The following is a 14,502-nucleotide window of genomic DNA, read 5'->3' on the forward strand; positions in this document are numbered from 1 at the left end:
CAAAGGACCCCATCTGGTTCCTGCTTGGCCCCCACAGGGCTGCTGGGCTATCCCCAGAGACCTGGTGAGCAGGCCCTGGATTCCTGGGTCCCACAGTGGCCTCCCTCCTCCATCTCACCCATGTGGAGTCAGTTCTCGGGCTTTTAAGACAGCGATGACTCGGCCCCGCTGGGCACCCGAATCCTTCTCCAGGCCAATGACTATAATATCTCCGCCGTGCCTAGGAAACCCAAGGAAGGGAAGTGGTTTGTCCATGGCCAGCCACACTCTCGGGAGCAGTGGCACTGGGTGCAGAAAGGCTGTCAGGAGGTAACAAGCGTGCAGTTTCGGCTGCGGGACTGAGTTACAGAAAGGGCACAGCCTTCAAGGCAGATGAGCACTTTTCCAGTTAGAAACCTAATAGCAGGGGACTGTGTGGTTCTCCTTTTGTGGCATCTGCAGCTCTCTGGTGGGCAGATGAGCTTTCTGGGGCCCATTGTTCAATTTGCTGACTGCAGAAGGAGCAAATCCGGCCACAGGAGCAGCCCCGATAGACTCGCTCGTTTCTGCCCACCTTGCTCCTGAGGCGAAAGCAGCAGGCAACCCAGGATGTCCGCCCCATCCAGGACACTTACCTGGGAACCCAAATGAGGTCTCTGACGGCAAGAACCTTCACAGCCTGCAGGTGCTGGCTGAACGGCTCCCCGTCCATGGGGCTCAGGTCATGCTCAGACCTGTCCGAGGTGGCACTGGGCTCCTGCAGCTGCTCGGAGCCCTCGAAGTCTGTGGAGAAAGGAGTGCTGGCACTGCTGACCGGGGAGCTGAGCAGGCTGGAGGGGGGCCTGGTGACCTGGTGGGGTGGGGACGAGGAGCAGGAGGACATGGAGCAGTAGTCGGTCAGCGAGTCCTGGTGGGTCAAGATCTGCATGCCCAGCTCCTCGCTGTACATGATGCTCACATCTGCGATGCGGTCTGTCTCGGGATCCCGCAGGCTGGCCATGCGGCTGTCCAGGGGTCCTGGACCCGAGGGCTGCATGGGGAACACGTCCCTGAGGGGGCTGGGGTCCCCACAGAAGTACCGGGCACACAGCTGGTAGGTGGCCGAGTGGTACATCACCAAGGAGTTGGTCTTGTCGTCTAGGCACCAGACGACTTCCTCCCCACTGCAGTCTGAGCTGCACAGGACCGTTTTGACCACCGAGGGGGTGGTGTAGGGTTCCAGCCGCCTGCTGATGTCCAGGGTTGTGCAGTCGATGACAAGGAGGCCTGGGCCGTTGCTGTACCAGACCTCTGACCCGCTGTTGACCACCTCCATGGCCTTCACTGGGTAGGGGTTCTGCCGCGCGTCTTCGTCGGGGATGCCGAACTTGGACCTGTTGGCTGTGTGTGAGCACAGGTAGGAGCAGTTCTCCCTCGGGACGCCCCGCACCACAGGAAACACAGCCACAAGCCCATCGGCCAGGCCTGCCAGCACCAGGAAGCAGTTCTGTGGGAAGGAGACAGGGGCGCGTGAAGCCCCATTGCAGGAGAGAAACAGAGGGGGCATTGGGTTCAACTCTACACATCCGGACAGGCATGTGATGTCCACAAGTGTCCCCAAGGAGCAAAGCCCTCAGAAAGGCTGGGTCTGCCAGCAGCAGCCCTGGGGCCCAGGACCCAGCAGTGGCAAAGGCCCAGCTCGGTACAGCCACACCCACCTACCTGCGGCAGGATTTGCTCCAGACGTGCCATGGAGGAACAGTGCCCATGGCACCAAGCAGGTCACCAGGGCCAGATGCCACCTCCAAGGGGCTGCCTTCTTGCAGCGTGAGCAGCAGGGGGTGCTGTGTTTTCCTCGAGGCCACTAAGGCCTCATGGTGCCCTCCCTCCTGAGAATACCGCTTGTTCATGTGTTAGCAGTTGTGGGCATCGTGGGGGTCTGCTACTGCCACCCTAGGCGAATGCTCCACGAACGCAGCGGAGGGTCCCCGTGCCCACCACTGTCCCCTTCTATTGGCTGGGTACGGGGAACGGCTAAGTCACATTCATCTCTGTTGCCCCAGGACTCCACTTGGTTTTCTGCTTCAAGTGAATGCATGTTTGCTGAACTAATTCCAAAAGAAATTGCTTCCAACTCATCTCTCTCCTGGAGGCACGTCTGGCCCAATGTACCCACATTCTCAGTTCATGAACCCCCCCTGAGGTGTTCATGGTACAGCTGACACTGACGGGGGTCCTCAGGGCGCCCCCTACAGCTGCAATACAGCATAACTTCTTGGGCAGTCACTGTGCAGAGGCTGCTGGGCAGAGGGCAAAGTTGCAGGGACCGAATGCTGGGCCCCTGTGGTCCCCCAGCGCGTCTCCCAGGGCAGGGTGGGATCAGGACAGGCTGGGAGCCAGAGAAGATCTGCAGAGCAAAGCGGGAGCCAGGACAGTGCAGGGGCTGGGCCCGGTGCTGGTGAGATGAGCTGCCCTGCTGGCTGCCAGGGAAGTCCAGAGGGCGGGCTGTCCCCGGTAACACAGTGACAGCCTCCAGCGCAACATCAGACCAATAAGCTTTAAGGAAGTTGATCAAAATCCACATTTGGGATGTTAGGGAAAGAAAGCAGGTAAGGCAAACAGGCTGGAAGTCTCTGTCTGGAGTCCCACCTCCCTCCGGCCAGCGTGGTGAGCACCACGTCCAGGCTGGGAGTGAACGCGTGCAAGAATGCAGGGGTTTGCCCTGCACGGCTGCGGGCAGCTAGGCCTCCAAGGGGGCAGGCACCCGAGCAGGAGGCTCTGCACAGAGCAGGCTTTATTCCCCCCAGTTGTGTGGGAGGTGGTGCCCTGGCTCGGGGCTCTGGCTGGCGATGGCCTTCAATGCCGCTTTGTGTCCCGCTCCCCAGTGCCCTGGTGCAGGCTGAGTCCCGAGCTGCCCATCCCCATCTACAGGGCCGTGGCCATAAATGAAGCTAAGGCTCACTTCATACTGGTGTTTCTTTTTAAAGAAATGAAACTGGAACAGGGTAGAGAGAAGAGCTCATATATTTCACGACTGTCAGGAGGTCACCGTAACACTCTGTTTCCAAGAGCACTGGCCTGGCGCTTGGGGCTGATTCACCCTGTTACGGAGAGGAGCGATGACAGCCCTGGGAACTGCTCCCCATAGCTGAGGGCACCTGTGGTTTAAACAGGCCTCCCAGGAGGGACCACGCCACAACTGCCCGAGCGATGCTGGGGCCGTGGGAGGACAGCAGAGCCCGGGAAAGTCAGGTAGCTGCATCCCCGTAGAGGACGGGTCTCAGCCTTGACTCTGAGAACTGAGCAGGCAGGAGTAGGGAGAGGCCTGAGCACAGGGAGCAGGGGCCAGCAGGGGGACCAGCTCACCTGCTCTGCCTGGGCTGGGGGACTGAGAGGGCAGTTGGCCTGACCGTGCCGTGCAAAGACAGACTGTGGTCTGGGATGAACAGTGAGCCCTGGAAGGAGGCCTCGGAGGCGGAGGGTAACAGAGCAGGCTGCCACAGATCCAAAGCAGAAGCAGGGCCTGCCGGAGCCTGGTGACTGAGGGCCATGGGGAAGGTAGTGGCTTGGGCACGGCGGGAGGAAGAGCCTCTTGGTGTCACCGCTATCGGGAGGAATCCGGTCCTCACACAACTTGCACCCTCTGCTCCCACACGCATTGCTCCTGAGCGGGGCTGGGTCTCAGCTTGTGGACAGTAGGTGTCCACCCAAATACGACAGAGGGTGGTCAGATACCCACACACCCACTTCCCCATCTCACCTGTTTAATAACAGGCACTGCCAAAAAGCAGGTGACGACAGCTGGAGTGTCCAAGGCCTGCTGGGGCGTGTTCAGGGGGCACATGCCCTTGAGGCTGTAGATGTAGATTTTCTGGTCCTGCAGAGGCAGAGGGGCCCTCTGTGAGACCCAGGGTAGGAAGCACCTGGCATTTCCCAGCCTGGGTGCACCCAGTCTGGGGACTCACTGCAACCTTAAATGGGTAGAAGGTGTGTCCGGTTGGTTGGTAACTGAGTTCTATTCTTTGTAGAAACTTTGGAAAACAGAGACTAGTCTTGAGAAGAAAAATTAGACTGCCCCTCTTTCATTACCCAGAGAAAACCACCCCTGGGATTTGGGGGCAGCGCCTCTCTGAAGTTCTGTATGTGTGCGTTTGTCAGTGCGTGTATGTGTGTGAATGCACATGGTACCAGCAAAAGTAGGATTTTTTTTGGTACTGGGGATCAAACTCGGGTCCTTGCACTTGCAAGGCAGATGGCGGCACCACTGAGCTAAATCCCTGGCCCTTGGTTTTAATACAATGCTGCCTTCTCACTTTTGTGATCTGTTGTTTTCGCTGTTCTAGGAATCAAACCCAGGGCCTCATGCACAGTAGCTAGGCAGGTGCTCTACCTCTGAGCTGTGGCTTCTGCCCTTTCACTTCTCTTACAGAGGATGGCCCAGGGCACCACTGCTCTCCACGCAGAAGGACTAACTTGGGCGATCTATTGTCAGAGGCCCAGTTTTCTCCAAGTTTTCATGACTATGAGTTACACTGAGTTAGTATTTAGTATTCCTCTCTCCCCCCCCCCATGATGTGTTTGTGTCGGAGCTATTTTCTTGGAATGAATTCTTCGGATTGAAATCAGTGAGGCTTACGTGGCATGAGTATGTTTGAGGTTTCCGACACATACTGAGCCACACTTCCAGAGGTCACGTCTTTCTAGACCGCACCGACCTCTCCCCTTTCCGTAACTTGAGAACACCCGGCTCTGGCCATTCCTCTCTGAGTTTCTGGGAGACCTCTCCTGGCCTTCCTGCGACTTCCCTGATGTGAAGGAAAAGGCCTTCGAGGCAGAAGATGCGCTGTGTGGACGCAGCAGCGTCATGGGAAGCCCAGGCACGTCGAAGCCGGCTTCTCCGGCTGTCTGCGCCTGACACTCATCAACCGGAAGCTCAGCCAGCAGCAGTGGCAGCGGCAGGCAGGAGCCACGGGCAGGCAGGGCTGAGCTCCCTGGGGACACTCGCGGCCTCACAGGGCAGATGGCTTTGCTCTGGGGGTTGTCTAGGGCTGAGCTGAGGGTGACCGGAAAGTCGAGCTGACCTGGGCCTCCCAGGGGCGGCACAGAGGTGACCAGCCCCACGGAGGGCCCGCACGCCGGTGGTTACCTCGGTGGCCGTCCACAGCGAGCTCTGGACCTTGAGTTGGCAGCTCAGCTTCATGCCGGCACATGTCATCCTCTGCACCTCCAGCAGCCCCTTCTCCGCGTTCACCACCGTGTAATTCCTGTGGTCAGCAACAAGCACGTGGTCAGTTCCTGGGGGCCCTGGGGCTGCCACCATGACCTCAGAAGAGGACCTCAACCGTGGACCTCACTTGGCCCTGGAAACCAAGGTCTCATCTTGCTGTGCTCTGAGAGGCTCAGGAAGTGTCCTCCATGCACTGGGGTGAGCTGGGTTCTGCCTGCTGTGAAGGGCCTGGACATTGTGCACAGAGCAGGGACACCCCCAAAGTGAGGAAAGCCGCTCTTCTTTCCGTGACCTCTGGGGGTTGGAACAGTGGCCCCAGCTTGAGTGAGGGGCACTTCCACAAAGAATGCTCACCGCCCTCCCACCAGCCAGATTCTGCCCACCCCATGAGCGTGGGCAGCCCCTCAGGCCAAGTAGACAAGGCCGAGGCTAAAGACAAGACAGGTGGTGGAAGAGGGCCCATCCTGGCATTGGTGGGACCGGACTGGCCCGAGTCCCTCTGATACACCTCAGAAGTCTCTAAGAGCCTCCCCTCTTCTCCTATACCAAATGTGGGAGGTCCAAGTCTGGGAATCAGCCATTCCGCTGATGAACCCTGGTTTCGCTGGGTCCCAGGGTGCTCATGGGTATCTTCCTGCCTTGTGTTCCTAGGCCTCTTCAACTAGATCGTGAGGCCATCCAACTTCAACTCAGAACTTTACTTGCTTTCCACATACTCTACCTTACATCTATTTCCCCTTTAGCTCATGCTGAAAATCAGTTTCCAGTGTCAGCCACACGATTACTCATTAACTTTCCCCCACAGCCACAAATACTATCTTAGAATTGCAATAACACTACTAAAACCAATATAATTACTGGAAATGGTTGTAACATACAGTCCTCCCTTGGTACTGGCAGGGACCCCCCTGACCCCCTTAAATACCCAAATCTACAGGTACTAAGATCTCCTACATAAACCGGGCAGTGTTTGCTTAGATCCTGGGCACATCCTCCTGTGTACTTTAAACCAACTCTAGATGACTTAAAATACTTAATGCAATGTAAACACCATGTAAATAGTTGTTATCATATAGGGAACAACATGACACCTGAAAGTCTGCACATGTTCAGTACAGATGCCATCGTACTGAGCATTTTCAGCCAGCTGGTGGTTCAATCTATGGCTGCAGGCTATGGATAGAGGCCAGTAGTATAGGTTTGCTTTTGGGCTGATCTTGCGAGTGTATCCTGACAGAAAGTGACAGTTACATGCCGTATCTTAGAGACCTTTAGTGCATCACTTCTTAGAGTGTCTGTATCACAGCCCTCAGTCCCAGAGGCAAAAAAATCTGATACCAACCTCACCTGGAATGACCTAGGGGAAACTGCGAAGTCCATTCCATTGACCTCATTCCTACTCAAGCCCAGCTTTATCTAAACCTTGCCTGGTTCCAGCACTTTCCAGTGTTTGCCCTTGGGATCATGGGAAGATGATTGCCTTGAGAATTTCTCACCAGGCAGGTGGAATGGGCAGCACACATGGCCACAGCAGAAGTTTCTCACACGACGGTGACTTCCTGGTGACTTCAGTCTTTGACAGTTTCTTTCCCATGCCCTGGTGGCTGCATCCCGGGACCTCCTCTTTGTTCCTCAAAGGTCCCTTCCCGATCCCACCTGAGCCACCCCGACGAGGCTGCACCCCTCCCTCCCAGGCCATGCTGAGCATCCTGTCTGACCACAACCGTCCAGCTTTTCAGCTCACTCTAAGGATCCTTCTGACAGAAGACTTGGCCCCTTTGCTCCCCATTTCATGACCTTACTTAGGCTTCGTGGTCCTTTTCTATACTTGCTTCCTCGAAGACATCCTCAACTCCTGTCTGCCTTCCTCTGAGCAAATCCACCACTGCTGGAGGTCACTTAATCGCCCTGCCTGAGGTCTGGGGGAGCAGGACATGCTGGAGAAAGTTGTGTAGCCAGGCTGGTGGCTCTCAGCGCCTCCGTATCCTGCAGGAACCCTGGATTTCCTCAGGCGACACGCCCATCCGTACCTCCGCTCTTCTGGAATATCGCAAACCTTTTCCTGCCCCTTCACTGAGAGAGAGCAGCCCCTAGAAGGGAGTGTTTGACCCCTTATTTCAGAGGGGCCTGGGGCCAGCCCAAGGGCCTCCCTCTCTCAATGTGCAGCCTCGTCTCTCTGGTTGCTGCCCACGGCCCCTATGGGATCACTCGATGTCCTGCATGATCAGGCTGAGAATAGCTTCACCTGAAGCACAGCTCTCTGGACCTGTGTTCCCCACACACCTGGCGGAGACCATCATTTACTGGCTTCTCTTACGCACAACAATGTACGTGCTGACTCAGTTTCTCTCTTCCTGCTGTCTTGAACAAACTCTAACCAGGCTCTGGACCACTGAATAGTAATCGCCATGGTCATGATTAATTTTCTGTTCTCAAATTCCACCCTGAATACAAGCTGGGTGGGGCGGGGCAGGGCAGAAGCTTACCTGGATTCCTCTTTCCCATCCCAAAACACCACCGTGTACTCTTGGCCCTGGGAGGAGAAGAAGGCCGTCTGCTTTCCGCAGGGCAGCTTGTACATGAAGGTGGCGAAGGTAGGGTCCTTCATCTGGCTCACCACGGACAGGGCCAGCGGGCGCTGCAGAGAGAGAGAGAGAGAGAGAGAGAGAGAGAGAGAGACGGGCATGAATGTGCTGGGTCTGAACCCCATGATGTCAGCCCTCAACCCCGGGGAATGAGGGAATCAGCTCATTCAGGACCAAACTTTCACAAGAAGCTGAAGGGACTCGGGACACCAGAAACAAAGTCCTCTAGGCAGCTCGGTCACTGCCAGCCACAGCAACTCGAGCTCAGCCGGTCCGGTTCCTCTTAATCCCACGAATCCCACACCATGCCTCCAATGCATGAAACTAGCTCTGCTTGATTTGAAGAATGACTTTTAACCTTGAAACTAGGGCCCTCTCCAAATCACACAATAAACTAGCTTTAACCTCCACTGCACAAGCGAAGTTTTCCCCACTACCTTGCAAAGAGATATTTAAAATCCCTCTGCTCTGGCACAGGGATTATACTTCTATGATACACAGTGAATGGTCCACAAAAGGTTCTGGATTTCAGGGCATTTTAGATCTTAGATTAGAGATAAGCAGCAAAGTCTTTGCATGTATTCCAAAATCTGAAACATTTCTGGTCCCAAGCATTGCAGATAAGGGACATTCAACCCTTACTTTTTGTGCATGATGAAATGACAAAAGTTGGGGAGGGAAAGAAAGATTGTTTTTCTGAGAAGTGTTGTTTGTTTGTTTTGGGGATTGAACTCAGGACCTTGCGCTTACAAGGCAAGACTGGCACCACTGAGCTAAATCCCCAGCCCCAAACGTTTGTTTTCTCCAAGAGTGACACACACAGAACACGAAACTGGGCAGCTTAGCAGAAATTGTCTCTTTCCATAAGGGGCAACTAGAGAACGTTGCACGATTGTTCTTGGTGAGGATCGTGGTCCCCACAGGGGCAGGAGGCCCCAGCCCAGGCGCTGTGCCCCCAGGTACCTTCTCGGGCTTCGTGTCCCAGCACTCCATCATGAGCGCCTGGAGTCGATGGAACTGCACCTCCTCCGGTTGCCCCAGAATGGGGCGGATGCCTTTGGACAGCTTCTTGGCAATCTGAAGCTGGTGGTGGCCCAGAGCAGGGCGCTGCCCTGACAGTAACTCGTAGAGCACCATTCCATAGGAGAACATATCTACCTGGGCAGAAAGGCAAGTCAAGTCAGGTCCCCTGCCCAGGCCCAGCAGCTTTCTTTGCAAGCCGGCTCTGAGGTGGAGAGAGATGCAATTAGAGAAAGAAAACATGGGCCTAGGGAAAAGGGAGACCAGCGTTGATCCATCCGCAAGTTTATCTATTTTCATCTGTCCAACCAGCCATCTTGCCACCTGTCTTTCTGTCCATTTAGCTATTAATTCCCTCATCTGGCCATCCATCCATCCTTCTGACCATATGTTCTTCTATTTATCCATCTATTTTCCATCCATCCCCCAATACATCCATCTATATGCCCACTTGTCATACACTCTTATCCACCTTCTTTCCATCCATCTGACTGCCTATCCTGTCCATCCGTCCGTCCATCCATCCATCCATCCATCCAATAAATTCACAGAAAGAGCTTACTAACCACCAGGCACTGATTAAAGGCTCCAAAGATGCCAAGACCCTTGGTTTAACAGGCTTGGCACTAGATGGGCCGTGAACACAACTCGTGAAAAGGACAGTGTCTCCTCCATCTCAGCCTGTTGTCTCCTCTCATTTAAAAAGACCCAGTAAAGATAGAGTTATGCAGACTCCTATAAGGATCAAGAAATAGCTTTTTAGCAGAAAAATGGCCGAGAGACTTGAAAAATATCAATGTGAATATTATTTTCGTTACAATCTTAGTTTCTACGTGAACACCATGTCTGAGTCACTGCGAAGAAGCTCTTACTTCTGTCATGGTGCTATACCTTTCCCGTGTTGGGCAACAGCCATAGGTGCCAAGTTAACCCACAGATGCTTAGGCCATCCTCAAAGCAATCAGTCAGTGAAAGTCACCAGGAACCAGAAACTACAGACGAGGGGCATACTTCAGTCCTGGGTGATTAAGAGGGCCGGCACCAGTAGCAACATGTGCAATACAAGATGATTAGGGGGAGGCTGTGTGTTTGTATTTGCCAACCAGCTAACAGGGAAGAAGACAGGCATTTGGCTGTTGTCCGAACTGAGGCTGGCTAGGCAGCTGCCTGTGGAGGCCTTGTGCAGGTTAGTCTGCCCTGGAAGAATGTACTCTCTGCTGGCATGGGGTGTGACTTGGCTAGCACCTTGTGGAGCCCTGACTGACAGGCCAGGCTCTTTTACCACTGTATTCTTTCTGCTTTTCAAAAGCCCCTTGGCTTGAGCCAGAGCCTCCTGTGTTGAGCATAGGAGTCAGGGGACCTGAGCTCAGAAGGGCTGGGTGCTTGAGGTCTGCCTGGCTGGCTTCACATGGGACCTGACCAGCCAAGAAGGGCAGGCCTGGGAAGGGCAGTGGGCTGGGCTGGTACCTTCTCATCATACACGATGCGAGGCCTGATCTCCGGGGCCTGGTAGCCAGGCGTGCCCTCCACACCCAGGGCGCCCTCGTGAAAGGACTGCCGTGAGATCCCGTAGTCTGACAGCTTAATGTTGATGTGGTCCTTGACATCCAGGGACCACACCAGAATGTTGTCCGACTTGAGGTCACAGAAGATGATGTTCTTCTTGTGCAGGTAGGCCAAGCCTGTTGCAATCTGGTAGGCTATTTTTTGGGTTAGCATACGTCCCAGGGGCATGAAGGAAGAATCTTGTAAAGAAAAAAATAACAATTTCAATTTTTTCTAGAATCAGATTAGCATTATAGCAACTGTTTTCCATTCTTCCCTTCTATCTCCCTGCTATAGTTTGTCTTCTAAGGCCCCATGTGTTAAAGGCTTGGTCTCAAGCCTGTGCTTCTACTGGGAAGTGGGGGAACCTTTAGGAGGTAGAGCTTAGTGGGACGAAGTAAGGTCATGAGGGGTGTGGCCTTGAAGGGGATATGGGGACCTAGTCCTTCCTTTCCTTTGGCTTTTCTGTCTAACATGAAGTAAGCTGTCTTCTCTGCCACATACTCCTGCCATGATATACTGCCAAGTAACCATGGACTGAAACTATGAGCCAAAGTAAACCTTTATTCCTTACAAGTTGTTTAGCTCAAGTATTTTTGTCACAATGAGGGAAAGCTGACGAACATAACCCCTAAGGTTTTATATTCCATGGACACATCTTCAGTACTCTCCATGGCCTTCTTAGGTAACATGGGATTTAAGATAGAAGTGCTACTCACCGTGCTCCTTTCATAGCATCTAAGGCCTGGAATTCCTGGCATTTTTACTAAACAAGCAAGGATTCAAAGCCCCAGAGCTCATCCCAGCCCATCACTATACTGCTGGCCAGAGGTGAGCTGTAGTAGGACGTCACTAAAAATTTTATTTTTGAGGGTTTAGTGATTGATTTACACAGCATTTCTTTCCTAGTCAAAAGACAGCTACCTCCCTTATTTTGGCAGCAGTTTGGAGTTTAGTTACCCATTTCTCAAGGTAAGTTCTGTAAATTTCTTTAAAAAGTAAGATATAACTGATACCAAGTCTCAGCCTTATCAGTGGCAGGGAGGTGCATTATGGTTAGAGAAGGGATTTATTTACACACCGGTGGGATTGAGGGGCCAGCTTTAGTTGCCTAGGTCTACCGAAGCCTCCTTCATCTGAGGCCTGGTGCCCTCCCAGAGGGGACTATTACGATCCTTCTTTCATAGGCAACTGAATTAGGGTTGTTAATTGTACGTTAGCTTGATTTAATAAATACCTAGTATATTAGCAAAGCACACTCTGGGTAGACCACAGAGGTGTGGCCCAGGATACTCTATTTGGGTCCTTTGTCCCTTCTCTAGTGCTGCTCCCTGCTCTGCTTCCTGGCCACCCTGAGCTAAGGAGCTTTGCTTCACCACACCCTTCTGCCATGATGTTTCTGCCTTGGAGCCGGCAGGCCATGGACTGAATCCCTGAAATAGCCAAATGAGTCGTCGTCATCTTCTTCTGGAAATTGCAGGTGCCAGGTGTTGCGTCCTAGTGTCAGGAAAGCTGACTAGTTCACAAACGGAGCAGTCTCATGGATTATGGCAGGGAACCAAAACATGAAACCTGGCTCTACTGTCTCCAAAGTATGACCTGCTCAGCCTGGGCCAACGCCACCGCCAGTGCTTATACTGGATGAGATGACTTGCTGTGGGCCAGGGCGTGCTGTGGGCTTGACAAGGCTCCTCTAGTAGCTCTACTTCTGTAGAACTTCCTGAGGCTGCCCATATAGCTCACAGTTCTGGTGGCCCCAAGGGGCAGGGCCCAGACAGCCCCCAGGGGAATGTTCTCCGAGGGCAGGTGGGTACCTCTGGCGTTCTCAGATAGCACGGTGTTGAGGCTGCTGAGCGGGGCGAGCTCCAGAGCGAAACAGAGTGGGTGGATGCTGATGCCAACGAGTGCCACGATGCACGGGTGGTGCAGGGCGTGCAGCATGCTGGCCTCTTGCCGGAACTCCGAGAAGTTCTTCATGGCGTCCGTGGCCCGCAGGTGCCTCAGCATGGTGTCTGCGGGGGTGAGATGTGAGCCCCCGTCAGCCACCCAGGGAGGACAATGGTGCAGGGCATGGGCTGCCCCACTGGACCTGGGGCTAGAGGGACCCAGCCTAGACTCACTAGGTGGCCTCCCAAGGGCACGTGATACAGGGGCCTAAGGCGCTGAGAGCCACCCCACAGTGACCTGGGGCAGGCGGGGCGCACGTTATCTGACGGACTGCAGTGGCGTTGTCCAGAATTCGGTCCCAATGGGCCACCCCATGGGCTGACACCGAGCCCCTTCCCTCTCGGTGCTAATTTGGCCGTCACTTGGCAGCTCCGGTGCGAGCAGCTCCGAAGGCCTACTAGGCCCCTTGCTGGAGGACTGCCACATGCCCGCCCCGGTCCCCGAGAGATCTCGCAGCCCTCAGTTCACCTAGCTGCCAGCCTTCTGTGGGTCCCAATTATATCCACTCCTTCTGCACCCCTGTGTCTCACTCAGAGCCTGGCCTAGGAGATTCTGGAGTGTAAGAAGGTCCCTTCCTCTCCGCCCTCGCGGACACTGAGCATTTGGCCACTGCTGGTCACAGGACTCCTTACCAAGAAGCCTGTGGAGAACCCCCGCATTAAAGACCCCTGACTGCAGCCCCGCTATGGCCCTTTTCCTTCTCTTCACTAAACCCTGGCATGGTAATTATAGGAGCACAGGCAGTGCTAGCTGCACAGAGATAACTTCTTTCTAATTGGCTTTAAAAAAATGTAACTGGCATTCAGCCAGGGTGCTGACGTGTCCCACGGAGGCAAAGCGATAATGCACGGCCAGCATCGCGCCCATTAACGGCTGTCCCGGAGGTCAGATAAGTGGCTGATGGGGGGAAGGGGCTGAGATACGGATCACATCAGCACTGAAGCAGTGAGACCCAGAACAAAGTCTTTTTCTCAGTAGTAAGGAGTTGCTTACAGCAACACAGTCAGTTACCCATTAAGTTGTTACAGAAATTTGATGGTTTTATGCTTGACGCACCAATCCCTTGTTCTTTGCTTGCCAGCTTCTCTGCAGAAGTGACTGCTCCCTCACATTCAGCCAGAACCCTCTGCCATACTCCACTTATGCCTCTGCTCCTTGTACAGTCAATAAAGCTGAGAGCTGCAGTGCCTAAGTGCCCTTTGTTCCTAGGAGCAACGGGCCATCTCAGAGCCCTTTCACAACTGCGGTTTTCTCTTGGTTTCATTCTCAGCTGTGCCCACAACACTCAGTAGGAGCCTGGCATTTTCATGAGGGTCTTTAGGGCCTGGGGTCCCTGATGGTAGCCAGGGCCACTAAACGTGGGCAGTACCACCACTCTTGCATCACCAAGTGGGAAGTGGCTGCAGACACTGGCCTGTGAGTCATCTCAGACCAGGGGAAAAGGCCTGCAGGCGGTGGCAGGCAATTCCAACACTGTGCTATAACCCCCTTCTGATGCCCTTGAAATTCACCCTCAAGGGAGGGCCTGCAGGAGACTCTGGAGAGGCCAGGAGACATCGCTAGGCTAGGACTGGTCCACACAGGCACAGCTGGCTGAGGCCACCAGGATGCATCCAGATCCTGCTTATCTTCCTGTGTCCTGTGTCACCCCCCACCTCCCTGTTAGATTTTAAAATGGAGACAACATGAAAACCTTGGTGAGGCAAGATCACCAATTGTGCCAGAAGTATGCATATGGGGGCAGTTTGGTTCTTAAGCATAAAGGTTTTGTTTTCCACATTGCGTTTTTTTTTCTGTACCAGCGATTGAACTCGGGTCCTCGCGCTTGTAAGGCAGGTGGCAGAACCACTGAGCTAAATCCCTGACCCTCGATACTGGGTCTTTAACTCGTTAAGAATGCACATTTTAGGGTGGTATGAGATCAGGTCCAAATCTGCACCCAGTGTAGCAAAGATAGTGACCTCTGGTGTCACTTCCTGTACCACACAGGCTGTGTCTCTGTTCCCTAGGAAGGGAGCTTGCTTTGGGGAAAAAAGGGCCCTGAAGCCTGTGGATTGACTATAAGTAATACTTTTGGGAGGAGTCCTTTTTCCTTGGGCTTTCATTATACAATTTTCTTAGTTCTTGGACTTTTCTTATTGCACCTGCATTTTAGTCTGTCAGATTACATGAATGCACACCCTGTTGGAACTCAGATAAGAACTAAGCCGAACCTTGGCT

At 53.9% G+C, this 14,502-nt stretch overlaps 1 protein-coding gene and 1 long non-coding RNA gene across 3 annotated transcripts in view; one reads left to right on the forward strand and one right to left on the reverse strand.

The window, feature by feature from the left end:
- The window catches only part of LOC104853191, a 61,497-nt gene that overhangs the window by 40,153 nt on the left and 6,842 nt on the right, over positions 1 to 14,502 (forward strand). The window lies entirely within an intron of this gene.
- Lrrk1 (leucine rich repeat kinase 1) overlaps positions 1 to 14,502 on the reverse strand; it is a 120,643-nt gene that overhangs the window by 3,010 nt on the left and 103,131 nt on the right. For both annotated transcript variants that reach the window (XM_010611069.1, XM_010611068.1), the window contains 8 exons: positions 12,150 to 12,347; positions 10,258 to 10,535; positions 8,734 to 8,928; positions 7,672 to 7,823; positions 5,105 to 5,222; positions 3,719 to 3,835; positions 615 to 1,465; positions 119 to 220 (listed from right to left, as the gene is read on the reverse strand). In XM_010611069.1, coding sequence (XP_010609371.1) covers positions 119 to 220; positions 615 to 1,465; positions 3,719 to 3,835; positions 5,105 to 5,222; positions 7,672 to 7,823; positions 8,734 to 8,928; positions 10,258 to 10,535; positions 12,150 to 12,347 — 2,011 coding nt within the window. The remainder of the gene's footprint in view (positions 1 to 118; positions 221 to 614; positions 1,466 to 3,718; positions 3,836 to 5,104; positions 5,223 to 7,671; positions 7,824 to 8,733; positions 8,929 to 10,257; positions 10,536 to 12,149; positions 12,348 to 14,502) is intronic.

Source organism: Fukomys damarensis, unplaced genomic scaffold (genome assembly GCF_012274545.1).
Source record: "Fukomys damarensis isolate Sample0158 unplaced genomic scaffold, DMR_v1.0_HiC HiC_scaffold_7, whole genome shotgun sequence".
Classification (NCBI taxonomy): Eukaryota; Metazoa; Chordata; class Mammalia; order Rodentia; family Bathyergidae; genus Fukomys; species Fukomys damarensis.